At 41.7% G+C, this 26,441-nt stretch overlaps 1 protein-coding gene across 2 annotated transcripts in view; it reads left to right on the forward strand.

Moving 5' to 3' along the window:
• Positions 1-26,441, forward strand: part of SUPT16H (SPT16 homolog, facilitates chromatin remodeling subunit) — a 51,150-nt gene that overhangs the window by 11,938 nt on the left and 12,771 nt on the right. The window contains exons 2-15 of one of the 2 annotated variants that reach the window (XM_049768593.1): positions 7,093-7,185; positions 8,969-9,139; positions 11,163-11,315; positions 12,482-12,628; positions 13,611-13,762; positions 16,398-16,570; positions 20,628-20,718; positions 21,625-21,698; positions 22,409-22,521; positions 23,608-23,673; positions 24,660-24,755; positions 24,835-24,950; positions 25,041-25,194; positions 25,768-25,895. In XM_049768593.1, coding sequence (XP_049624550.1) covers positions 7,093-7,185; positions 8,969-9,139; positions 11,163-11,315; positions 12,482-12,628; positions 13,611-13,762; positions 16,398-16,570; positions 20,628-20,718; positions 21,625-21,698; positions 22,409-22,521; positions 23,608-23,673; positions 24,660-24,755; positions 24,835-24,950; positions 25,041-25,194; positions 25,768-25,895 — 1,727 coding nt within the window. The remainder of the gene's footprint in view (positions 1-7,092; positions 7,186-8,968; positions 9,140-11,162; positions 11,316-12,481; positions 12,629-13,610; positions 13,763-16,397; positions 16,571-20,627; positions 20,719-21,624; positions 21,699-22,408; positions 22,522-23,607; positions 23,674-24,659; positions 24,756-24,834; positions 24,951-25,040; positions 25,195-25,767; positions 25,896-26,441) is intronic. The other variant, XM_049768594.1, reaches the window with a different exon arrangement.

The raw sequence follows: 26,441 nt of genomic DNA on the forward strand, positions 1-26,441 counted from the left end.
GGGTGCTCTGGGGATCATGTATTATTCTATTGCATCCTAGACCTCTGTACAAAGCCCACTCTTAAGAGTTGAGCTATCTTCCCCCCTCTCCAGCTGTACTGTGTGCCACCGGGGACTTAACTATATACTCGAGTATAAGCTGAGGTAGAAAATGCAGCAGCCACTGGTAAATTCTAGAAATAAAGATATATACCCAAAATAGGGGCTGGAGCAGTGGCACAGCAGTAGGGCATTTTGCCTTGCACGCAGCTGACCTAGGACAGACCGTGGTTTGATCCCACAATGTCCCATATGGTCTCCCAAGCCAGGAGTGATTTCTGAGCATATAGCCAGGAGTAACCCCTGAGCATAACTGGGTGTTGGCCGAAAATGTATGTATGTATGTATGTATGTATGTATGTATGTATGTATGTATGTGTTTATATGTATATTCAAAACAATTACAATAATTGAGGAATCAGTAGGTTAAATGTTTTTAATATTGCTAAAGAAAAACTGTAAACTAGCAACAATAACTTTAAAACTTCAAATAAAATACAGAAAAATGTAGTTTAACAGGTAATCAAGCTAAATCACAAAGGTTAAAATCCTTCAAAACTGGATTCCTGATCATCATCTGTATGTCTAAACAGCTTCAGCTGCATCTGATGTGATGGTATCAGCATAGACAGTGTCATCATCACTGAGTTCGCAGATATCATTACTGCTGTCGGTCTCATATAAAACACAGAATATTGTGGTTTAAATAGTTCAGTGGCATACAGATTAGTTCTGCTGCCTACCTCTTTAGTTCACCCACAACTTGTGGACTGAGCTGAAGCACCGCCCCCTTCAGCAGACAGCAGAAGACAACTGGAGTCTACATGCATTTAGCAGGTCACCTATGTGAACTCTCCCAAGCCCTTGTTTTGAACCTTTGTATATGTTGATACTTTTTTCTTGACTAAAAAAATTTTGACTTAATATTTCCAATACTAAGAGACTTTCATTTCTATAGGTTTTATTTAAAAACAAAGCAATTTAGTGGAGCTTGTGAGATAGTGCAGCAGTGGTGGGTTTGCCTTGCATGCTTCCAACATCAGTTCAAACTCCCAGCACCAGAGATATGTTCATCTAGCACTGCCTGGGATCGATCCTTCATGAGCATAAAGCCAAAAATAGCCTCTGAGAACACCCATACTTTTCCAAGTGTATCCCCAAAGCCCTGAATAATAATAAATATTTTGAGGGGGAGAGCCACTCCTGACCCTGCACTCAGGAGTTACTCCTCTCTATGCTCAGTAGTTGGTTACTCCTGGTGGGGCTTGGAGGACCATATGGGATTCCAGGGATTGAACCCTGGATTGGCTGCTTGCAAGACAAGCACCCTATATGCTGTACTATCACTTTAACCAAAAAAAAAAAAAATCATTTGAAAATAGACTCCATAGAATTAACTGTTAGGAAACCACCTGCTGTTGAATTTGGAAAGTTAGCAAGATATACTAGTGAAATTATTACCACAGAATCCTTTTGTTTGGTTGGTTAGTTTTTGAGCAAACCCAGCAGTGCTAAGGGGTTATTCCTAGCTCTGTGCTCAGAAATTGCCCCTGGCAGGCTCGAGGGACCATACGGGATGCCGGGAATCAAACCCAGGTTCGTCCTGGATCTACCGCGTGTAAAGTAAATGCTGTGCTATTGCTCCGGCCCCCCACAGAATCCTTTCACTGGGACTGGAGAGACAGTTCAGTAATAGGGTGTTTGCCTGGCACACAGCCAGATCCTTGGCATCTGAATATGGTTCCCCTGAACCCCTCTAGAAGTAATTCCTGAGCTCAGAGCCAGGAGTTAATCCTGAGCACTATCAGGTGAGGCTTAAAAACAAACAAAACAATTTTTGGAGAATTTTGAGGATAATGGATTTCATTTATGTAACTGTCATGGGGAAATTTTACACAGGGGACCTCAAAGTATGATATTAGACTGCTGTATTCTAACAAATTAAGAGCCCCCTGGGGTCAGAATGATAGTACAGGGGCCAGAGCCATAGCACAGTGGTAGGGTGTTTGCACTGGAGGGATGGTGGTTTGAATCCCGGCATCCCATATAGTCCCCATGCCTGCCAGGAGTATATCTGAGCACAGAGCCAGGAGTAACCCCAGAGCACTGCTGGGTGTGACCAAATAAACAAAAGAATGGTAGTACAGTAGGATAGAGCTTTTATTTTTATTGTAGCCAACCCAGATTCAATCTCTGGCATCCCATATGGGTTCCCTGAGCACTACCAGAAGTAATTCCTGAGTGCAGTGGCAAGAATAACCTCATCAGGTGTGGCCGAGAGTGGGAGAGGGAGAGGAGAATTCAGAGCCCCGGAGAGCCCTGGGTTAAGGTGCTTGCTTTGCATGTGGCCAACTCTCAGTAGTTCCGTGACTATCACTTGGTATGGTCCAAAAGGCAAAATTAAATCACCTTTCTTCTTACAGATGATAGATGGAATAATACAGAGAAAAGCTGTTCTCTGGGCCCGGAGAGATAGCACAGCGGCGTTTGCCTTGCAAGCAGCCGATCCAGGACCAAAGGTGGTTGGTTCGAATCCCGGTGTCCCATATGGTCCCCCGTGCCTGCCAGGAGCTATTTCTGAGCAGACAGCCAGGAGTAACCCCTGAGCAACGCCAAGTGTGGCCCAAAAACCAAAAAAGAAAAAAAAAAAAAAAAAAGCTGTTCTCATTCTCAAGTCTGGAAATTTAGAATAAATACCCTAATAATTACAAATAATCTTTGTTATTCTGGAAGTGTTCACCTTTAAGGTAGTTTTGATGTGGAATATAAAACCATAAGAATGAACTTTGCGGGCCCGGAGAGATAGCACAGCGGTGTTTGCCTTGCAAGCAGCCGATCCAGGACCAAAGGTGGTTGGCTCGAATCCCGGTGTCCCATATGGTCCCCCGTGCCTGCCAGGAGCTATTTCTGAGCAGACAGCCAGGAGGAACCCCTGAGCACTGCCAGGAGTGGCCTAAAAACCAAAAAAAAAAAAAAAATGAACTTTGCAAACTAGATGTTTGTCTGATTTGCACCTTTGATTCTTCATGTATGTTTTGTTATTTTTGTTTTTGCTTTTTGAACCACATCAGGTGACACTCAGAGGTTATTCCTGACTTATGCACTCAGAAATTGCTCCTGGCTTGGGGGACCATATGAGACCCCGGGGGATCAAACTGTGGTCCATCCTAGGCTAGCACAGGCAAGGCAGACGCCTTACCACTTGCAACACCGCTCCAGCCCCTCATGTATGATTTTATAAAAATTGAGCCATTTGGAAAATATTGGTTCTGTTAGTTGTACAGATTTTCATAAATGTTTACATATAATGTAAATGCTAGTATAAGCCATAAGAAAGCTATGTCTGTTAATATCACCATTGATCTGGCCCAAGAGATAGGAGGCTGGTGCCCAGAGACTGTACTTTACTGGGGAGCCCTATGATGGATCCTGGCATACTTTCCCATCACTGTACTGGAAATAGTCCGTAAGAACTGCTTAATAATGTGGCCCACTGGCAGAAATATTACTTGATCTTGCCAGAGAGTGAGTAGTAAAATAGTCACTTTCACAGTTACAGATAAAGTTGTTTACATTTTTTTTTTTTGCTTAATAGTTTTTTTTTTTTTTTTTTTTTTTTTTTTTTACATCAAACTACTCGGGCCACTCAGCAGTTTCAAGGGACTGAGCCTTGTCAGGAACTAAACTCAGGCCTACAGTTACGTTGAACCCATTAACCAGTCCCAAAATTCAGGGTGGTTGGGATTTGGAGTTTGTTTTTGTGGTGGTGGTGTTGTTTTAAGTAAAAATAGGCTTTATTTGAAGGTACTGAGGAAGGTGAGAGAGGATAAGAAAGGAAAAGAATAGGGGCCGGAATGGTAAGGCATCTGCATTACCATTGCCCTTGGCAGCCTAGGATGGATCCTGGTTCGATCCCCTGGTGTCCCATATGGTCCCCCCAAGCCAGGAGCGATTTCTGAGTGCTTAACCAGGAGTAACCCCTGAGTGTCAATGGGTGTGGCCCAAAAACAAAACCCAAAAAAAAGAAAAGAAAGGGAAAGAATAATGCACTCATGAGAGAACACAGGCTTCTCCAAAGGTGGAGAGAGCCCTGTACAGGACACAACCAGCTTTAAAGTAGGAAAGCATACATCTCAGGAGGGGAAGATGCTGGTGACATCGTGCATATAGGGACCATGTTCATGGGACTAGAGAGCACATGTGGTGCCTCAGTTTGTTTTTAAGTTCCTTTTCTTTTTTAATCATTGAACACATACATCATTAAACATCTTTGATTTTCCTGGAACTGACAGGCTTGCATTATTCAGACTGAAGAAATATATGTCAGATATCTGCTTTAAATGGCCAGTTCAATTTTGTTATTCAGATATTTGTACAAATGGGGCCAGAGAAATAGCACAGAGGTAGGGTGTTTGCCATGCATGCAACTGACCCAGGAGGGACCTGGTTTAATTCCCAGCTTCACATATGGTCCCCCAGCCTGCCAAGGGCAATTACTGAGTTCAGAGCCAGGAGTGACCCCTGAGCACCGCTGGTTGTGGCCCAAAAATTAATCAATAAAGTTTTTTTAAAAAGATATTTAGGGGGCTAGAAAGCTAGCCTGGAGGTAGAGTGTTTTGCCTTGAATGCAGAAGGATGGTGGTTCAAATCCCAGCATCCTATATGGTCCCCTGAGTGCTGCTGGGTGTGGACCCCCCAAAAAAACCAAAAAAGGTATTTATACAAATGCATTTCCTTAAAATAATCTTCAGGTGATAACTTTAGGGAGTTAAATACTATGTTGTGGTAGAGATAGTTAGCAGAACCCTTCATTGCTATCATTTGGATTCCTTTTAGCAACAATTCAAATGTAATGAAATTTTTTCCCTTCACATTAGAGTATACCAGGGTGGCGAACAAGTTCGACACGAAGAGCCAAAATTTTAAACTATGAGAGTCAGAGAGCCACACCACACAGTGACCTGCCAAAACAAACACACACAAGCATATAAACACATATTGCATTTTGCCGTTTGGAGTGAGGGTAAAAATCCTGCAGTGATGGTAAGGGTGTGCTGCGTCCTCCACACTAAGAACTAACTGGCAAGATGTGACTCAACATGTGACACGGGTCTTCCCACTCGCTGGCCCATGCAGTTGTTTCCAAGGAATGGGAGACAGGATGACGCAGCCTGGGGTATGGCGGGACTACACGCTTGGAGATCTCTCCTCAAAATTCCCTCCTCAGAAGCAGCAGAACAAAATCCAAACTTGGCAAAGAGCCACAGTATACAAAATAATGATAGGAGGCAAAGAGCCGCTTGCGGCTTAAGAGCCACGTGTTCGCCACCTCTGGAGTAGACATTGTAAACTTGACTAAGGCTCTAAGGAGCCTCCAAATGCCAATCCTCTGATCTGTTTTAATTTTGTATTATGATGGGGGTATCATGCACACAGTGTTGTAGTGCATACACTTTAGTTGTGGCTTCATTGGTATCTTGAATTCTAGTTTTGATTCTTTGGCACACTTTAATTACAGTACTAGGAAGTACACACTTTTTTGCAGTGCTTGCACAATTAGTTGTGATGCTCACTGAGACTCTCACACTTGCCAGGGAATCACAAATATCATTGCCACCAGGATTGCAGTATGGGTGGGAGGAAATTTACAGATCAAAATGTGATGAGACTCATAACTGGAATATAAAAAAGGACTTTTACAGTACACTTTCTAGTTCCAGAATTAACAAAGGATCTAAGACACTTAGCCGAAAATTAAAAAGATGCACATTGTTGTGTTCACAGGCCTACTCCTGGCTCCTGTTGCTCTGGACTCATGTTGCAGTGATCATGGAACCATATGGTGGCCCACATTGAACCCTGCTTTGCATACATTCAGCAAAACTTTTTGCTTTTCTTTTCATTTTGTATGTAAATTTTATTTCAAGAAAAGAGTTTTAAGTGTTAGAATTAACTTTTTAAAAATTGCTTCTTACTGGGGCCGGCGAGATAGGATGGAGGGAAGGTGTTTGCCTTCCATGCAGAAGGACGGTGGCTTGAATCCCAGCATTCCATATGGTCCCCCGTGCCTTCCAGGGGCGATTTCTGAGCGTAGAGCCAGGAGTAACCCCTGAGCACTGCCGGGTGTGAGCCCCCCCCCCCCCAAAAAAAAAATTGCTCCTTACTTAGTGTTAAATTATAAAATTTGGGACCAAGGAAAGTTTTTAAAAAAAAGAATTAAGGGGCCCAGAGAGATAGCACAGCGGTGTTTGCCTTGCAAGCAGCTGGTCCAGGACCAAAGGTGGTTGGTTTGAATCCCGGTGTCCCATATGGTCCCCCGTGCCTGCCAGGAGCTATTTCTGAGCAGACAGCCAGGAGTAACCCCTGAGCACCGCCAGGTGTGACCCACAAACAAACAAACAAACAAACAAAAGAATTAAAACAATTGAAAAGATTATGGGGTGAGAATGGTAGCTCAACGGTAGGGTATTTGCCTTGTATGGCTGACCCAGGATAGATGCAGTTTTTTTTAAACTTTATTTATATACTAATTGATTCATTTTTGGGCTACATTCAGCAGTGCTCTGGGGTTACTCAGACTGCACTCAGAAATTGCCCCTGGTAGTGGCCAGAGAGATAGCATGGCAGTAAGGCGTTTGCCTTGCAATCAGAAGGTCGGTGGTTCAAATCCCGGCATTCCATATGGTCCCCTGAGCGCTGCTAGGTGTGACCAAAAATAAAATAAAAGTAAAAAAAAGAAATTGCCCCTGCCAGACTGGGGGACATATGGGATGCCAGGAATCAAACCGGGTCCCTCCCAGGTCGGCCACATGCCAGGCAAATGCCCTACCATTATATTTGAGTCCAAAACTAGGAGTAACCCCGGTGTGTAAAAAAAAAAAAAACCAAAAAGATTAATGGCAGTGATGAAAGCAAATTTGTGATTTAAACTTTGAATGTATATTTTGAAAAACATGCTCTAACATATTTTGGGTAAATGCTAAAGTCTGAAGTCTGTTCCTGTTTTGTTAGTGTAAAAGAAAAGTGACGGAATTATGTATCTTTATTTTTCAGAAAGGAGAAGATGAGTATGCCAGTGTTGATGCTATTGTTGTATCAGTGGGAGTTGATGAAGAAATTGTTTATGCCAAATCAACTGCCTTACAAGTGAGTGAAAGGGTTACCGCAGTGTTTACTTTGAGACATTGAAACATCTCCCATGCTTGTTTAGTCTGGTAGCCAATAACCCTGTTAAAAATTAATCCCTCCACCTCAGGTTTCAAGTACTCAACATTAGCCACCATCTTAGAAAACACTGAAAGTATTCCATAGTCACAAAAAACTCAGTGAACCACATTGATTTAGACCATTAGTGAAAATAAAGAAGTAGATAAAATGTGGTGGATTTTTTTTATGATAAAAACCTGAGTAGCAGTACTTAACTGAAATATGTTTCTTTTGTGACTAGGGAGGTAACTCAGTGGTAGAAAACATGCTTCACTAAGTTCACAAGTATAAGAACTTGGGTTTGTTCCCCAGAATTAAAAAAAAATACATAAGAGAGATAAGAAAAAATAGATATAGGTAATACTTTGTTTTCTCTTCTAAAATCTTTTTTTTTCTTCTGGTTTTTGGGCCACACCCAGTGATGCTCAGGGCTACTCCTGGCTCTGGGCTCAGAAATCCCTCCTGGCTTGGGGGATCATATGGGATGCTGGGGCATCAAACCACAGACTATCCTGGGTCAGCCGCGTGCAAAGCAAATGCCCTACCATTGCACCACCACTTTGGCCCCATCTCTTCTAAAATCTTAAGGAGTTTTTTTACGGTCTTTTTTTCCCCCATTTTAGTGTATATTCCTTGTGTTCCTTATATAAAAGTAGCTAGAGTTGGGGCTAGAGCAATAGTATAGCAGGTGGATCACTTGCCTTGGATGAGGTAGATCTGGGTTCTAGCCTTGGCATCCCATATAGCCCCCTAAGCCTTGAACACGACTGGTTGTGGCCCAGAACCCCAAATTTTTTTTTTGTTTGTTTAGGGGCCGGAGAGATAGCATGGAGGTAAGGCATTTGCCTTTCATGCAGAAGGTCATTGGTTCAAATCCCGGCATCTCATGTGGTCCCCCGTGCCTGCCAGGAGCGATTTCTGAGCATGGAGCCAGGAGTAACCCCTGAGCACTGCCGGGTGTGACCCAAAAACCAAAAAAAAAAAAAAAAAAAATTTTTTTTTGTTTAGGGCTCCAGCTAGTAAAGCTAAAAGAATAGAGAAAGGAAAGAAAGTGGAAGGCCTGGGGCCAGAGAGATAGCACAATGGTAGGGTGTTTGCCTTGCAAGCAGCTCATTCAGGGTGGACAGCACTTGAATCCCAGTATCCCATATGGTCCCCTGTGCCTGCCAGGAGCAATTTCTGAGCACAGAGCCAAGAGTAACCCAAGTGTTGCTGGGTGTGACCCAAAAATAAAAAAAAGATAGTAGATGGCCTTTACATTTTTGTGGTACTTGCTTCAAGTTACCTTCGGCTTAATCTAATGGTTAAGCATTGCTGAAAATAAAAATTGGAAATAAATGATAAACAACCAGTCTTTGGGGAAGTTAGGATGCACAGTTCCCCAAGGTGCTACTATATATTTGTGTTTCTGTCCTAATAAACAGTATTACAATTAACACAAATAATCACATTATTTGTGGTAGTTTTCTTTTACAGAATCTTTCAAACAGAAAAATCACGAAAGTAACATTTTATTTGCTTTAATTTACCTACTCCATATGCCTGCTCTACAATCCCATTTTTCACTTCTAGTAACTCTTGGCCAGTCTTATTTTATTTTAATCTACATCCTACTCAGTATTTTGGAGTTAATTCTCTTAGTATATAAATATTCCTATGTAAGTCCATTAATTTTGTTCTTTTTAAATCTGTAAATACTGTTGTTGGTTTTTTTTTTTAATAGACATGGCTCTTTGGGTATGAATTAACTGATACTATAATGGTGTTTTGTGATGAGAAAATCATCTTTATGGCCAGCAAGAAAAAAGTGGAGTTCTTAAAGCAGATCGCTAACACTAAGGGCAATGAGAATGCTAACGGAGCTCCTGCCATCACACTGCTGATACGAGAAAAGGTCAGAACTGATTTTTTTTTTTTTAAGTATCATAAATGTGAAAGAACCTTTTAAAGTATAAATAGAATTTTTCCTGGGAATTTGAAACTCTTAAGAGGAAGACTTTAGATGACTATGGTTATAATTACAAAGTTCTGTTGTTTTTATTACTAGGAAGTAAAGAGCTTTGTAACCCTCTCCTTTCTTATGTTAACCTCCATGGCCTGGGGCCCATGCCTGGTATTGTATATTCAGCCAACCTGAAGGTTCAGGACCAGCACCAACCAGTTCCACATGCCCCAGTGCTTGGGGCTACTACTGGCTCTGTGCTCAGGTGAAGCCAAAGCCTCCTGACCCAATCACAAGGGATTGGGGAGACAATGGTTTGGGAGCAAATGCCTACACAGGAAATAATTCATACAAAGTTGAGTGGGATGGCACAGATTCAGGAAAATTCCACCAAAAGCGTTCCACTCCTACCACTAAGGCCAGCACTAAGGCCAGCAGTCAGAATAGCCCAGTTGTGGAAAACTGAAACTCCACGCATATCTCCATGAGACCTGGTGTCTTTATTGGGAAGTGAAAGTTCACATCTTGGAGTGGAGAACAGGTTGGATAAGGGACCAATCCAAAAGGTGCTTCGATCCTAGGGGTGCCTTTGTTTTGGGTTAATAGCTGATATCATCTTACACTCTAGGATTATACTGTGCTATGCTTGGAATTTTTAGTGCCAAAGAAAGAACATCCATTTGCTCCATCCTTAGAGCTATCTTTATAGCTAATTGCCTGAATCTTGGAAAAGTAGAGGGCCTCTTAAAGTGTTGCTTTGGGCCCTTGGGACCACTCCATTGATACATGGTCTCAGCTGACTGGTGGTTCAGTGGTTCAGAGCCCAAGAACTTAGTCTTGCTCAGACGCTGTGGGACACTCCTGGCACCACTTGAGAAGCCATGTGGTCCTGTCTGAATGTTAACTAGAACAAATAACGTTAAATATTCTTAAGGAAACGTCAATGAACTTCGATGAGTTTTATTTAGAGGATTATCAAGAAGACACTAGCTTCTCCAGAGGGGAAAAGTACATATATCTAGTTGAAGACTCCACCAGTCTCCCAAAGTGGAAAAATTTAGTTTACTTCCAGTTTTTATCAAATGTAATTTTTGTTTTGGAGCTCATAGGACCATAGTGGGAGGACTGGTCCTAGAATTCAAATCTAGCCTTTGAGTCATCTCTCTGGCTCTCAGATGTGATATTTGGAGGAGTTGGGGCATCATAATGCTTGTTAGACTGTACCTTGTTTTACCCAAAACAAAGATCATCCCTGGTTCCTTTGTATTTGTTTACAACTTGGTTCTACCCAAAAATAGAGATTGTCTTACATGCAAATCAGGGCAGATTGGCTCAGGATATCCTGAGCGTTCTGGCAGTCAGCTTGCTCTTCATATGAGGTATATGATTGCCAGATGATACATGTTTCACCCTCAGCCTGGTCTGGATTATTTCATGCAGTGACCCTGCTTCAGACCCATTCACCTGGGGTTGGAAATACAGTGCATTGGGGTAATTTTACAATGCTCTCCTTACATAGATCTTTTTTTCTCAGAATATTGTTTTCTCTATGTCTGAATTTTTACCTACTCTTAAAAAAGAGTCTTGCCAACTTATATATATGGCCCTACTTGTATAAAAGTATCCAAAGACATTTTGTGTTAACTTCTGGTGTATTACATACTGCTCTAAGGAATAGGTAGGGCATAAGGGGGAGAATTTATTTTTTACAGTTTAGAATTTTTATCAATGCCTATTACTATTAAAACTATTGATTTTGGGGCCAGAACAATAGCACAGTAGGTAGGGCATTTGCCGTGCATATGGGCGGCCTGGGTTCAATCCCCGACATCCCATATTGTTCCCTTAGCTTACCAAGAGTAATTTCTGAGCTTAGTGCCAGGAGTAACTGCTGGGTGTGCCCCATCCTGCATTCCCCCCCCCCAATCTAATTCTAATGCTGAATAACCACCTTTCTTCCCTGTGGCATGGACAGAATGAAAGTAATAAGAACAGTTTTGACAAAATGATTGAAGCTATTAAAGAGAGCAAGAATGGCAAAAAGATTGGTGTATTCAGCAAAGACAGATTTCCTGGAGAGTTCATGAAGAGCTGGAATGACTGCCTCAGCAAAGAGGGCTTTGACAAAGTAAGACTATCCCAGAGACAGCACTTAAGAGCTGAGAGGTTGAAAGTGTGACTTGCATAACAGTATGGAGAATTTGTTTGGGGAAAATGCTTTAAATGTTCACATTTCCACTTAATCCCTTTGGTAAAGTAAATCAGTTTTTTACTTTTCACTGGAGATGTTCAGGAGATAGTTCATTTATCAGAGGGATACTAAGACAAATCTCTTTCAAAAAATAGAAATTTTCTACTTTTCCCACTTAGCTCCTGCATTTCTTCATCATTCACAAAAATTTTCACACAGAAGTATTTACAGGGTCAGAGAGATAGTACAACAGTAAGGTGCTGCCTATCATGGAGTCAATCCAGTTTTGATCCCCAGCACCACATATGGTCCCTTGAGCCCTACCTGGATTTTAAATCCTGAATACTGCTGGGTATGGCCCAAATATAAAGAAGTATTCACATATTAAATGTCTCTAGTTTAATACATCTTAGAATACATGCAAAGGTCAGGTAAAAACTAATTTTAAATGTTTGTTTAATCCAAGAAGAGACTATTTCACTTCACTGTGTACTGTGTCCACACCATTCTAGAGTGTCCTCTTGGTACATAACTTTTCTACTTTACGGTGCACTCCATCTAGAATTGGCTTCCATCCCTCTAGTAATTGGGTTATACAACTTTTGACACACTCCCACTCAGGTGCCCTCCTTTGGGTATGTGGTCTCTTTTACCAGCATTCCTCATGGGGTAGCCAATTTTCTTTAGAGCACACATTTTCTTTACTTTGCATTCCTTGCTTTCTTGATGTGTAAGGAGAATTACAATCTTCTTACTAGTCTTCTCCCTAGTAGGACTATTTTACTTCATTAAAAAGTATTTTTTTAGATATCTACTCATGACTGTTGACTATCAATGACAATACTCCAGTTTACAGATAGACTTTTTTGATGGAGTGGAGAGGATTTTCCTAAGTTCATTGCTTAATAGAGTCCATCAGAGCTACACTTGATGCTTATGGGGAATGAAGTGCTGGGGATTAAACTCAGCCATTCATATAGATCATGTATCTATGGACCCCTTGCAGTGTCTTCCAGCCCCTAGAGAGATGCTTTTTGATGTGTTGGGTTTTTTTATTGTTGTTTCATAGCGCATGTTATAAACTATCACCACTTTGGCTACAGATAGATATCAGTGCAGTTGTGGCCTACACCATTGCTGTAAAGGAAGATGGAGAACTCAACTTAATGAAGAAAGCTGCCAGCATCACTTCTGAAGTCTTCAACAAGTTCTTCAAGGATAGAGTCATGGAAATAGTTGATGCAGATGAGGTAAATGGTGAAGAAAGTCTTTACCTTTTTTTGTGTGTGTGTGGTTTTTGGGTCACACCCGGCAGTGCTCAGGGGTTATTCCTGGCTCCATGCTCAGAAATTGCTCCTGGCAGGCACGGGGGACCATATGGGACGCCGGGATTCGAACTGATGACCTCCTGCATGAAAGGCAAACGCCTTACCTCCATGCTATCTCTCCGGCTCCAGTCTTTACCTTTTTAATGAAGCAGAAAATTATTTGTCGTTCAATATTGTATGGGGTATTTTGTTGTTGAGGCTTTTAATCTATTTTTATCTTGAGAAATTAAAACTTTCTTTTTCCGGGGCTAGAGAGATAACATGGAGGCAGGCTGTTTGCCTTGCATGCAGAAAGATGGTGGTTTGAATCCCGGCATCCCATATGGTCCCCCAAGCCTGCAAGGAGCGATTTTTGAGCGTAGAGCCCAGTAGGAACCCTTGAGCACTGTCGGGTGTGACCCAAAAAACGAAAATAAATAAATAAATAAATAAATAAATCTTTTTTTTCCTCCATGAAATTAAACCTTTGACACTTAAGTTATGGAGGGGCCGGGTAGGTGGCGCTGGAGGTAAGGTGTCTGCCTTGCAAGCGCTAGCCAAGGAAGGACCGCGGTTCGATCCCCCGGCGTCCCATATGGTCCCCCCAAGACAGGGGCGATTTCTGAGCACATAGCCAGGAGTAACCCCTGAGCGTCAAACGGGTGTGGCCCAAAAACCAAAAAAAAAAAAAAGAAAAAAAGAAAAAGTTATGGTGTATAATTGTGCTAGCTCTCAAAGATAATTATAAATTTGTGCTATCTTCTTGAGGTTGTCCTGTATTTTGCTTGTGAGTTCCATGAGTATCTCTGAATCCTACATATTTTCTAAATTTGCTTGGTGTGTACAGCAATATATAGTGCATAAACCCAGATCCCCACTTGTATCCCTCGAGTAAATATTGTTTTATTCATGGGTTTACTTACAGAAAGTTCGACATAGCAAATTAGCTGAGTCTGTGGAAAAGGCCATTGAAGAGAAGAAATATCTAGCTGGGGCAGATCCTTCTACTGTGGAAATGTGTTACCCTCCTATTATTCAGAGTGGTGGCAATTATAACCTTAAGTTCAGTGTGGTGAGGTAAGTAGGAGGGTTCTTAACTTTCAGAATACAATAGATGTCAACCTTTAGTCTGTTTCATTTTTGTGACACTCAAAAATGTGCCTATCAAGATATATTTGAAAGTGAGGGGGGAGCTGGAGTTATTAGCACAGTAGTATGGCATTTGCCTTGCACCAAGCCAATCCGGGATGGACGTGGGCTTGATCCCTGGCATCCCATATGGTCCCCCAAGCTTGCCGGGAGCAATTTCTGAGCACAGAGCCAAAATAACCCCTGAGTGCCATCAGGTTTGACCAAAAAAATAAACAAATGAAAGTAAGAGGGAACCTGGGAACATCAGTGGTGAGACTGGTGTTGGACCATTGTACACCTGAAATATATATATATGAATATAAAATTATAACGCCTTCATTTTGAAGGCACTTGTTTTTTGTTTTTTTTTTTTTTTAAAGTGTTGGAGGCCTGAGCTATAGCACATTAGATAAGGTATTTTAGCCTTGTATGTGTCCAGCCTAGGTTCTATCCCCAGGAACCCATATAGTCCCTCAAACCTACCAGGAATAATTTCTTAGCGCATAACCAGGAATAGCCCTAGAGTGCCGCCAGATGTGGCCCAAAAACAAAAAACAAAACATTATTATTATTAATTAGATTTTGAGGTAGAACAGAGAGTATAGAAATACTGATGATGAGAGTTAATGTAGGTGGTAGAATTTGTGTTGAAATATTATGCGCCTAAAATTCAACTATCAATAACAAACCAGTTTACTAAAGAAAAAAAGAATTATTTTAATGGAGGGGTTTCATTGGGTTGTTTTTGTTTTGTTTTGTTTTGTTTTGTTTTTAAGTAGTAGTCAAGGGAAAAAAACCCTCAGGGTCATGTTAAAATGATTCGGGAGTAATATGAAGCTGCTTCCAATGTCTAAAGATAAGAATTTATGCAGCTAAGTATAGTGAGTAGGGCACTTGCCTTGTATGCAGCCAACCTGGGTTTTGACTTGGATTAAATCTATCTGGTCTTCCAAACTTACCAGTAGTAATACTTGAGTGCAGATGCAGAATAACCCCTGAGCACTGCCAAGTATGACCCAAAAAAAAATAAAACAAAAAAATTTAAGCAGTCAAAGCCAGCAAATAAATTTAAATTTATTGAGTGTGTTGGCAGAAATTTAGAAATACCTAGCAATAGTAAAGATAGCCATGTTACAGGAATTTAAGCAGCCAGAGTAATCATAGCTAAAAATATATATTGAAAGACATTAAGTTGTTAGACATTTATAAGCTTTATTTTTTAAGTTTGGAAGTGACATACTAACCATTTGTCTTACATTGTGTACCTGTCGTCTCTTATGTATGCTTATTTTATTTCTTTTGTTAATTGATCATATGGTTGTAGTTATTTAAAAAAGCACAAAGCTTGTTATAACAAACCTTAAAATCTTAATAGGGCTGGGAAGAGAGCTCAGTGGGCTTAAGGGCATAATTTGCAAGCAGGAGGCCTCAGTTTTATACCTGGTACTGTACTGCATGATTCCCAGACATCATTTGGGGAAATCCTCAAGCACAGAGCTTGGAGTAACTCCTGAGTACTGCTGGGTATGACACAAAACAAAGCAAGACTAAAAATAGTCTTTGTAGATGGGTATTTTATAATGGTAATAATTCCTCCTGCACACACACACACCCCAAGGCAGGACCACACCTGCCTGTGCTTGAGGAGCCATATGCAGTGTCAGGGACGAAAGCCTCCTCAGCTATGTGTATGACAAGCACCCTATTTGCTGAATTCTGGTCTACCCCTTTCAGGTTTAGAAAATAGTCAATGGTGGGCCGGAGAGATAGCACAGTGGCATTTGCCTTGCAAACAGCCGATCCAGAACCTAAGGTGGTTGGTTCGAATCCCGGCATCTCATATGGTCCCCCGTGCCTGCCAGGAGCTATTTCTGAGCAGATAGCCAGGAGGAACCCCTGAGTACCTCTGGGTGTGGCCCAAAAACCAAAAAGAAAGAAAAAAAGAAAATAGTTAATGGTTAGTCTGAGGGTATTTATTGCTGTTTCTACTGATCCAATAGATAAGTGACTCCCCAACGCCATAATGTTAGATCATAATAAAATTCAAAGTATTCTTGATTTTAACTTTTGTTATTTTGGGTTCACACCCCACATTGCTCAGAGATTATATCTGGCTCTGCCTTTAGGAATCTAAGCAGGTTGGCTGCATACAAGGGAAAGCAAGTTCCTTACCTGCTATACTATTGCTCTAGTTAACTGAATTTTTGTTCTAAAAGATCTGATCACTAATTTTATTCTTTGGCCTTTTAACAAACTTTTTTTTTTTGTTTTTAAATTAAATTGGAGTGATAGTACAGAAGCTGGGGCACTTATCTTGCATGCAACCGACCCATGTTTAATCCCCAGCAGCATCTCATGTGACCCCCTTGAGCCCTGCCTGGAGTGATTCCTGAGTACAGAGCCAGGAATAAGCCCTGATGAGCACAACCAGGAGGGCTCATTAAAAATTTTTTTTTAAGATTTCTATTCTGCCACATTTTGGTTTATGAGAGGAAAAGGTAATCATCTTAGATGCTATAATTTCAGTGATATTAAGCATTTACTAGTATTGCTAATGAAACGCTTTCTTCTTTGGCTTCAGTGATAAGAATCACATGCACTTTGGGGCCATCACTTGTGCCATGGGTATTCGCTTCAAATCTTACTGTTCCAACCTTGTTCGCACCTTGATGGTTGACCCTTCTCAGGAGGTTCAAGACAATTACAACTTTTTGATCCAGCTTCAAGAGGAGATGTTAAAGGAATTAAGACATGGTAAGGTACCGTGGAGAAAATTTGAAAATCGTGGAACAATAATGTCATTAAGGCCTAGAGAGCAAGAGTTCTTGCTTTGGAAGAAAGTAGCCTAGGTTCAATCCATAACATTGTTTTTGTCCCCTGAGCATCCCCCTGAGCATTGTTGGGCAAAGAATTTTACGCAATATCTAGAAGGAAAAAAAGAAAGAAGGGGAGAAAGAAAATGTCTACCACAGAGGCGGGCAGGAAGGAGGGCAGGAGGGCATGGTGGGAAATGTACACTGGTGAAGGATGTTGTACATTGTATGACTGAATCTCAATCATAAATAACTTTGTGTATCTCATGGTGATTCAATTAAAGAATTTATTTTAAAAAACTAAGAATTGGGGCCTGGAGCACAGCGGCATTTGTCTTGCAAGCAGCTGATCCAGGACCAAAGGTGGATGGTTCAAATCCCGGTGTCCTATATGGTCCCCCGTGCCTGCCAGGAGCTATTTCTGAGCAGACAGCCAGGAGTAACCCCTGAGCACTGCCGGGTGTGGCCCAAAAACCAAAAACAAAAACAAAAACTAAGAATTGAGTATTACCACTGAGCAACACTGGGCATGGCACAAAACCAAATAAGAACATTAGTATTGATTTAAGTTTTTATTCCCAAGACTTGTGCTGAAAATAAAATGAGTTTTCAGTGGCATCATATCATGCAAGCATTTAGTTCTTGAATCTGCTTATAGGCTTAAATGATTGTTGTGGTTTTATAAACTGTCTAGGCTATATGTATATATCTTTTTGTTTTTGTTTTTGGGCCACACCCGGTGACGCTCAGGGGTTACTCCTGGCTATGTGCTCAGAAGTCACTCCTGGTTTGGGGGACCATGTGGGACACCGGGGGATCGAACCGCAGTCCAGGCAAGGCAGGCACCTTACCTCTAGCACCACTGCCCGGGCCCTATATGTACATATCTTTGTAAAATACCATAACCTAATCTTCAGAAAGTTTTAAGAACTTGATCACCAGTAAATATTATTTCAGTCCCACATTGTATGTAACCAGATATTTTATTTTTCTCTTTTTTTTTTTTTAATTGTTTTGTTTTGGGGTCACACCCGGCAGCACTCAGGGGTTACTCCTAGCTCTATGCTCAGAAATCACTCCTGGCAGGCAATGGGGGGGACCATATGGTATGCCGGGATTCGAACCACTGTCCTGCCTGGTAGGCAGACGCCTTTCCTCCAGGCTATCTCTCCGGCCCCGGAACCAGATATTTTAGCTTCATATTAAAAAAACTAATAATTCTGCTAACCAGCCTACCACTTCTGAAGAAAACAAAGTATATAGCACCTTATTCCCCTTGAGAGACTTAGTCTTGGCTAAATAGTACTTTATGTTCACCGCCTTTAAGCCACTTTTTTGGCATGTCTATGATACCCTAGCTTCCAGACAGTTTCTGTGTAGTAATATCTCAAATCAAGTCCTATTGGCAGTAATAAGCATAAGTCAGTTAATGAAAGTAAAATTCCCTCAGATAGCTTTTGAAGCTACAGTCTCTAAATTCTGATTAAATTATATATTAATATTCTAGATCCTGAGAAATTAAAGCTAGAGATCAGTAGTACTTCTGTTTTTTAACTGTTTGGAATATGTATATTTGGGGGCTAGAATATGGTGGTTGCATGTGCTCACCCAGGTTCAATCCCTGGCACCCCATATGGTCCCCTGAGCCCACTAGGAGTAATTACTGAGTACAGAGTAAGGATTAAGTCCTGAGTACTGTGTGACCCCAAGGTAAAACAAAACAGGCAAAATATATACCAGTACTTATTAGGCTAGGTCTTGGGCACAGTGGTGGTGGTGAGGTATGATAACTACATCAAAATATAAATGTTGGGGCTGGAGTGATAACACAGCAGGGTTGGGCATTTGCCTTGTAGGTGGTTGACCCAGGTTTGATCCCCAGTATCCGATACGGTTCCCCCAAGCCTGCTAAGAGTAATTTCTTTTTCAATTTGTTTTATTTTGGTTTTGGTTCACACCAGGCAGTGCTTAGGGGTTAGTCCTGGCTCTATGCTCAGAAATTGCTCCCGGAAGGCTCAAGGAACCATATGGGCTGCCGCAATTTGAGCCACCATTCTTCTGCATGCCAGGCAAACTTCCTACCTCCATGCTATCTCTCTGGCCCTGCTAAGAGTAATTTCTGAGTGCAGAGCCAGAAATAAATCCCTGAGTGCCACCGGATATAGCCCAAAAAGCAAAAAAAAAAAAAAGGCATAAATGTTCACACTATTGTAACCATGCTATTTAACTATGAAGCAAAAATAAAAACTTACTGTAATTTTTTTGTTTTTGTTTTTGGACCACACCCGTTTGACGCTCAGGGGTTACTCCTGGCTATGCGCTCAGAAATCGCTCCTGGCTTGGGGGGACCATATGGGACACCAGGGGATCGAACCACGGTCCATCCTACGCTAGCGCTTGCAAGGCAGACACCTTACCTCTAGCGCCACCTTTCTGGCCCAAAACTTATTGTAATATTAGTGTTAATTGTTAAACATTTTTTCCACTGTATTCTGGCATCCCCTAGATTAAGAAATGACTGGGAGATCAGTTAGATTGTATAGTGGATAGGGAGCTTTCCTAGCACACAGCCAATCACTGACCCATCATGGAGACCACATATGATAGATACCCCGAACACTGCCAGGAGTAACCCCTGCACATTGCTGGGTATAGCTGTTTTGTATTTGTGGTGTATCTTAACTAGTAAAGAGGGTGAATCCAGGGACTACTGTTGATATAACTGTGAGGTGGATAGTTTAATGCTCAACCCAACAGTGAGCAACCAGGGCTCTGCCCACCTGTGCCATGTGGGCACATGTGTAAGTTGCAGCCTTTAAACTAACTGCCTGGTCCCTGGGTGACTCAAGGTTTTTTTTGTTTTGTTTTGTTTTTGTTTTTTCGGGCCACACCCGTTTGATGCTCAGGGGTTACACCTTGCTAAGCGCTCAGAAATTGCCCCTGGCTTGGGGGGACCTTATGGGACGCTGAGGGATCGAACCACGGTCCTTCCTTGGCTAGCGCTTGCAAGGCAGACACCTTACCTCTAGCGCCACCTCACCGGCCCCAAGGGTTTTTTACTACTGGCTCTGTTCAGGGATCACTCTTAATTCGAACTTGAGGAACTATATGTTGTGCCAGGAATCAAACCTGGATCTCCTGTATGCAAGGTAAGAGCCTTAACCACTGTATATTCTTCCAATCCTTTATCTATATCGTTTTTAGAAATGAAAATTTCTAAGCACTGCCATTCTTGCAGCTATATTCCTTTATTCACATATTGAGGTACTTTATAAAAAGAATCAAAATGAGTTTGGAGAACCAAGTGATAGTACTGCAGGTAGGGCATAATGTTTTGTATATGGTTGGCACAGATTTAATCCTTTGCATCCCATATGGTCCCATGAGCCCACCAAGAATAATCCCTGGCACAAAAAACTGTGTGCATTGTCTTTCTTTTAGGGGTTGCTTAAGCCACATCTAGTAATGCTCAGGAGTTACTCCTAGCAGTGCTCAGGGAACCAAATGGGATGTCAGAGATTGAGTATAAATTGGCCATATGCAAAGCAAATAAATTCCCTACCCGCTATGTTATCACTCCAGCCTCTGGTTTTATTGTTTGTTTGGTTTTGTTATTTTTGCTTTTTGTACCACACCCTATGATGCTCAGGGGTTACTCCTGCCTGTGCACTCCGAAATCCCTCCTGGCTCGGGGTACCATATGGCATGCCGAGGATCTAACCAAGGTCTGTCCTGGATTGGCCACGTGCAAGGCAAATGCCCTACCACCGTGCTATCGCTCCAGCCCCTGGGTTCTTTTTTTGGTCACTCCCAGCTCTTCACTCAGAAATCACTCCTCGAAGGCTCAAGGGACCATATGGGATGCTGGGATTCGAACCACCGTCCATCCTGGATCGGCTGCTTGCAAGGCAAACGCCCTACTGCTGTGCTATTGCTCTGGCTCTACCCTGGATTGTTCTTATGAAAAACATTTCAGTATTTCCTGTCTGTCTTGATAGGTGTGAAGATTTGTGATGTTTATAATGCAGTCATGGATGTGGTAAAAAAGCAGAAGCCGGAGCTATTGAACAAAATCACCAAAAACTTAGGGTAAGATCCTATGATGTAAATTCTGCATCCATTTTCATGTAGTCCAGTATACTAACTTTGATTTAACCAGTTACTTTTGTGTTGAACTGTATTCCAAATCAGTACTATCAGAGAATATGATGAAAACTTGAATCCTAGGAATAGAATAGATATTTTTCTAGACCAATGTAATATAAGTGTATATATGTCCTAAGATTAAATTATAAATGGTAGGAAATGTTACGTACTATATTTTTTTTCTTAAAACACTTTGGATCACATTGGCAAATTAAATTCTTATGTTAAATTTCTTTTTTTTTTTTTTTTTTTTGTAATATTCATTTAGAGGAGTCAGGGTGATAGTACAGGGATAAGGTACTTGCCTTACATGTGATCAACAATGATTTGGTCATTGCCATCCCGTATATTCCCCAAGCCCACCAAGAGTGATCCCTGAGTGCAGAGATAGGGATAAGCCCTGAGCACCACTGGGTGTAAAACATAAAAGAGAAAGAAAAACACACGTCTTGAGTATTTTTCATTAGAATGTTAAAGATTAAATATTCGTGACTGGGCCCGGAGAGATAGCACAGCAGTGTTTGCCTTGCAAGCAGCCGATCCAGGACCAAAGGTGGTTGGTTCAAATCCCGGTGTCCCATATGGTCCCCCGTGCCTGCCAGGAGCTATTTCTGAGCAGACAGCCAGGAGTAACCACTGAGCACCGCCAGGTGTGGTCCAAAAACCCAAAAAAAAAAAAAAAAAAATTTAATGACTAAGATAAAAGCTTGGCTCAATAAAATAAATTACATTGAGTTATTTAATGAGACAATTATGTTCAACGTATTTAGGGCACAAAGACTGAATCTACTTCAATCAGGAGAACATGTTTTCCCTTTTTAAAAAAAACTATTTTCATTTCCTTTTTAGGTTTGGCATGGGAATTGAATTCCGAGAAGGTTCTTTAGTAATTAATAGTAAAAATCAGTACAAACTAAAGAAAGGTAAGTTTTTTATGCATGCAATTAGAAAATACATTTTATTTGTTTGGGGGCCATACCCAGCAGTGTTCAGAGCTTAATCCTGACTCTGCTCAGGGTTATTCCTGGTGACTCGGGACCATAAGAGGTACCAAGGATCAAATCTGATTTTATCATGTGCAAGGCAAGCACCTTGCCCTCTGTACTATTTTCCTGCCCCCACTTTTTTTTGGGGGGGGCAGGAGAATTTGGGGCCACATCTGTTGGGGGGTGCAGGTGAGAAAATGGGCCACAACTAACAGTGCTCTGGGCTTTTTTTTTTTTTTTTTAGTTTTTGGTTCACACCTGGCGGTCCTCAGGGGTTACTCCTGGCTTTGTGCTCACAAATCGCTCCTGGCAGGCTCGGGGAACCATATGGGATACCAGGGATCAAACTAGGTCCTTCCCGGTTTGGCCACATGTGAGCCAAATGCCCTATCACTTTGTTATCACTTCAACCCTGGGCTTACTTCTGGCTTGTGCTAAGGACTTCATGATGCTCTCCTGAGATGATCATCAGATGCTCTGGGGACTGTAACAGGGATTCAACTGAGGCCGCCCACATGCAAGTCCTTAAGTCCTATACTATTTCTGGCCTAAGAAAATACTTATTTTTTAATTTATCATCTCCCTTTTTGCATGTAATCTATACTTTGTCCTATAATCATAGAGTGATTCCTCTTTCGGTGTTTTAGGGATGGTTTTCAGCATCAATTTAGGATTCTCAGATCTGGCTAACAAAGAAGGGAAGAAACCAGAAGAGAAAACTTATGCCCTATTTATTGGAGATACAGTACTTGTGGATGAGGTGTGTATTGCTTTCTTAAACCCTTGGACGATCGTAGACTTCTGAGATACATTTTGTGGCCTGGTTATTTTGTTTTTGTTGTTCTTTTCCTTGAATGCCTTTGTGAAGAGTTGGGGAGATAGCTTAGAAGGTTAGAGCAAAAGAGCTCCAGGTTTGAACCCCATCTCAGTGGTCTCCTGAGCACTATTGGAAACAACCCCTGAAACCTCTGAACTTCAAAACAAACAGAAGTTCAATGCTGGGGCCAATATGATAGTACAGCGGAAAAGGCTTTTGCCTTGCCTCGACTGATCCAGGATCAATCCCCAACATCCCATATGGTTCCCTGAGTCTGCCAAGAGCAATTTCTGGTTTTGGGGTTTTTTTGGGTCACACCCAGCAGCGCTCAGGAGTTACTCCTGGCTCTACACTCAGAAATCACTCCTGGCAGGCTGTGGGGACCATATGGGATGGCGGGATTCGAACCACTATCCTTCTGCATGCAAGGCAAACGTCTTACCTCCAAGCTACTCTCCCGCCCTGCCAAGAGCAATTTCTAAGCACAAAGCCAGGAGTAACCCTGAGTGCTGCTGGGTGTGGGATACCCACACCCACCCCCCAAAAAAAGTTTAGTTCTTATTTGAAGGTAGGAATTACTTGGACCAGAACAATAATTAGTACAGAAAGTAAGGTGCTTGCTTGGGTTTAATCTGTGACAGCTTACTATGTTGATAAATATTTTACAATAAACTTTCATAAAAGGAGAGAGTAAAAAGAAAACAGGTTTTCTGGGGCCAGAGCTATAGTACAGGCATTTGCCTTTCATTTAGCCATCCCAGGTTCAATCCCCAGCATCCCCCAAGCCTGCCAGGAATAATTCCTGAGCACCACTAGGTATGGCCCCAAAATGAACACATCTTATCTGTATTCTTAACCATTACCTTAATTGTACCTCTTAAATTATGTTTATAATCAGAAGTCTAGAGGAAAAAAGGTAGTAATTCATTGTCAAAGATTCAGAAGGTTCTTTGCCCCAATATACAGTGTTAAAAAGTGAGTGTTTCTGTGTAAGTGCTTTATTTACCCTTTATTTACCTTTTATTTTAGGATGGCCCAGCCACTATTCTCACTTCTGTGAAGAAGAAAGTTAAGAACATGGGAATTTTTCTAAAGGTAGGATGAAGATGATCCAAGTTGTTGAAGAAGTTTTGTTCGCAGTTTCATCCCCCGGCGTCCCATATGGTCCCCCAAACCAGGAGCGATTTCTGAGTGCAGAGCCAAAAGTAACCCCTGAGCGTCACCAGGAGTAGGCCAAAAAACCAAAAGTAAAAGAAATGTTTTTTGTTCAGGGAGCTGGAGCGATAGCTCAGTGGTAAGGCTTTTGTCTTGCACACGGCCAAACAGGACAGACCCCGGTTTGTGTTCCAGCATCCTATATGGTCCCCCGAGCCTGCCAGGAGCAACTTCTGAGTGCAGAGCCGGGAGTAATCCCTGAGCACTGCCGGGTGTGACCCCCACTCCCCCCAAAAAGAAGTTTTTGTTCAGGGAAGAACATAGCTAATATTGCCTGAAGAAATTAAAAGTTGAGGCATTGGTGTGATAGTGTAGTGCAGTGGTCGTCAACCTGTGGCTTGCGAGCCACATGTGGCTCTTTACACTTTTAATTTGGCTCTTCTGTGTGCCGGGCGGCTGCTCCAGGAGTCAGGACTCTGCTCCTAGCCTCTGTCAGTGCGCACCCTGTGTGGCTCTCAAAATTTCAATCGTGGTTTTGGCAAGATTTGGCTCAGTTGAAAAAAAAAAAGGTTGCCAACCACTGGTATAGTGGATTGGGTGCTTGCTTTGCATTCAGGTCACCCAGGTTCAATCCCTATACCCTATATGGTTCCCACAGGGACCACCAGGAATAAATACTGTGCACAGCCCAGTATGGCACAAAAATAAAAACAAAGATTAAGACTTAAATTTTTTTTTTTTTTGATTTCTGGGTCACACACAACAGCACCCAGGGGTTACTCTTGGCTCTACACTCAGAACTCGCTCCTGGCAGGCTCAGGGACCATATGGGATGCTGGGATTCTAACCACTGTCCTGCACACCCTACCTCCATGCTATGTCTCCGGCCCCAAGACTTAAATTTCTGATTCTGACTCCCCCCACAGAATGAGGATGAGGAAGAAGAGGAGGAGGAAAAAGATGAAGCTGAAGACCTACTGGGAAGAGGTTCTCGGGCAGCCTTACTTACCGAAAGAACCCGAGTGAGTTTACTGGTTTAAACAACCTTGAAATCCTGCCATAGGGTCACATATTCTGATCATTTGAGTTTTCTTTCTGTAGAATGAGATGACGGCAGAAGAGAAGCGAAGAGCACATCAAAAAGAACTGGCAGCTCAGCTTAATGAGGAAGCAAAGAGGCGACTGACTGAACAGAAAGGAGAACAGCAGATTCAGAAGTAAGTTAGCATTGAGCAGGGAGATTGATTGTCTTAGGTTATGTGGAAATTAACAGAAATTTGCAAAACATGCTTCATTATCTCATCTAGAGCTCGCAAATCCAACGTGTCATATAAAAACCCATCTTTGATGCCTAAGGAGCCACATATTCGGGAAATGAAGATCTATATTGATAAGAAATATGAGACAGTAATAATGCCTGTGTTTGGCATTGCAACACCTTTTCATATTGCCACAATCAAGGTACTAACTTTAATCCTGTTCCATATAAAATGTTTCTTAAAACTTGAATTGGGATTTTTAGATTATGCCTCTCCATGGTTTTCTACAGATTTTCCTTTTCAGTTTTCACTTTGTACAGAAATTACCTTGTCTAAAACATCATTTGCATGTCTCTCCATGAACATTTTTTAATCAGTTCTATACCGAACATCTGGTACTCTTAAAAGCTTAATGATAGCCAAAGCTCAGTTTACTTAGGGGTTTCAAGATACTTTATGTACTTATGTACAATAGGCCATGGCATGGTCCCCCCAATTTCTGGGGAGTGACACTCAAGCACGGAGTTGGGAGTAGTCTGTCTTTTCTCCACAGTACACTTAAGTGTTGTTCCCAAACCATCCCAGCCCCAAAATCATTGTTGTTTATGGAAACATAGTTTTCTTAAAAAAGATGAACCATCTGTTATATTAGAGTAAGATTAAGTTTTAGAGACTAGTTGCACCACCTAACTTAAATTTAAGGTCTCTATAGTCACCAGTATTTTCTAGGAAAAACATTTATTCTTATTTTAATTATTTTTCTTTTTCTAAACAGAATATAAGTATGTCCGTGGAAGGAGATTATACTTACTTGCGAATCAACTTCTATTGCCCAGGCAGTGCTCTGGGCAGGAATGAAGGCAACATCTTTCCTAACCCAGAAGCCACATTTGTTAAGGAAATGTGAGTTCCTCCCTAGGCAAAGAGCCATGCCCAAATCACTGCTGATTGGGAAACATTCCTTCTGTGCTGTGCTTTCCCAATCAAATCGGTGACAAAGCCTCCCCTTACATTGCTTGTTTAGATCACCTTGGTTTTATCGGGTTTTTTATTTTGGGGTCACACCCAGCAGTGCTCTGTGCTCAGAAATCATTCCTGGCAGGCTCGAGGGACCATATGGGATGCTGGGATTGGAACTACCGACTTTCTAATTGCAAGGCAAACGCCCTACCTCATGCTATCTCTCCAGCCCCTAGTTTTTTTTATCAGTTTTGAGTATAAAAACATTTTATACTTAATACACATTTAATAATAAATCTCAAATAAGTAATTGTATGCCACATGGAATTTTATTCTTTCATAGTGTAACATTTATGGTAATTTATAGACCTAACATATTTGAAAAATAAGTGAGGAGCTAGAACACTATTACAGTGGGCAGAAGGCTTGCCTTGCATGCCACTGACCTGAGTTCAGTCTCCAGAATCCCACATGGTCCTGCAAGTATGA

Source organism: Suncus etruscus, chromosome 2 (genome assembly GCF_024139225.1).
Source record: "Suncus etruscus isolate mSunEtr1 chromosome 2, mSunEtr1.pri.cur, whole genome shotgun sequence".
Classification (NCBI taxonomy): domain Eukaryota; kingdom Metazoa; phylum Chordata; class Mammalia; order Eulipotyphla; family Soricidae; genus Suncus; species Suncus etruscus.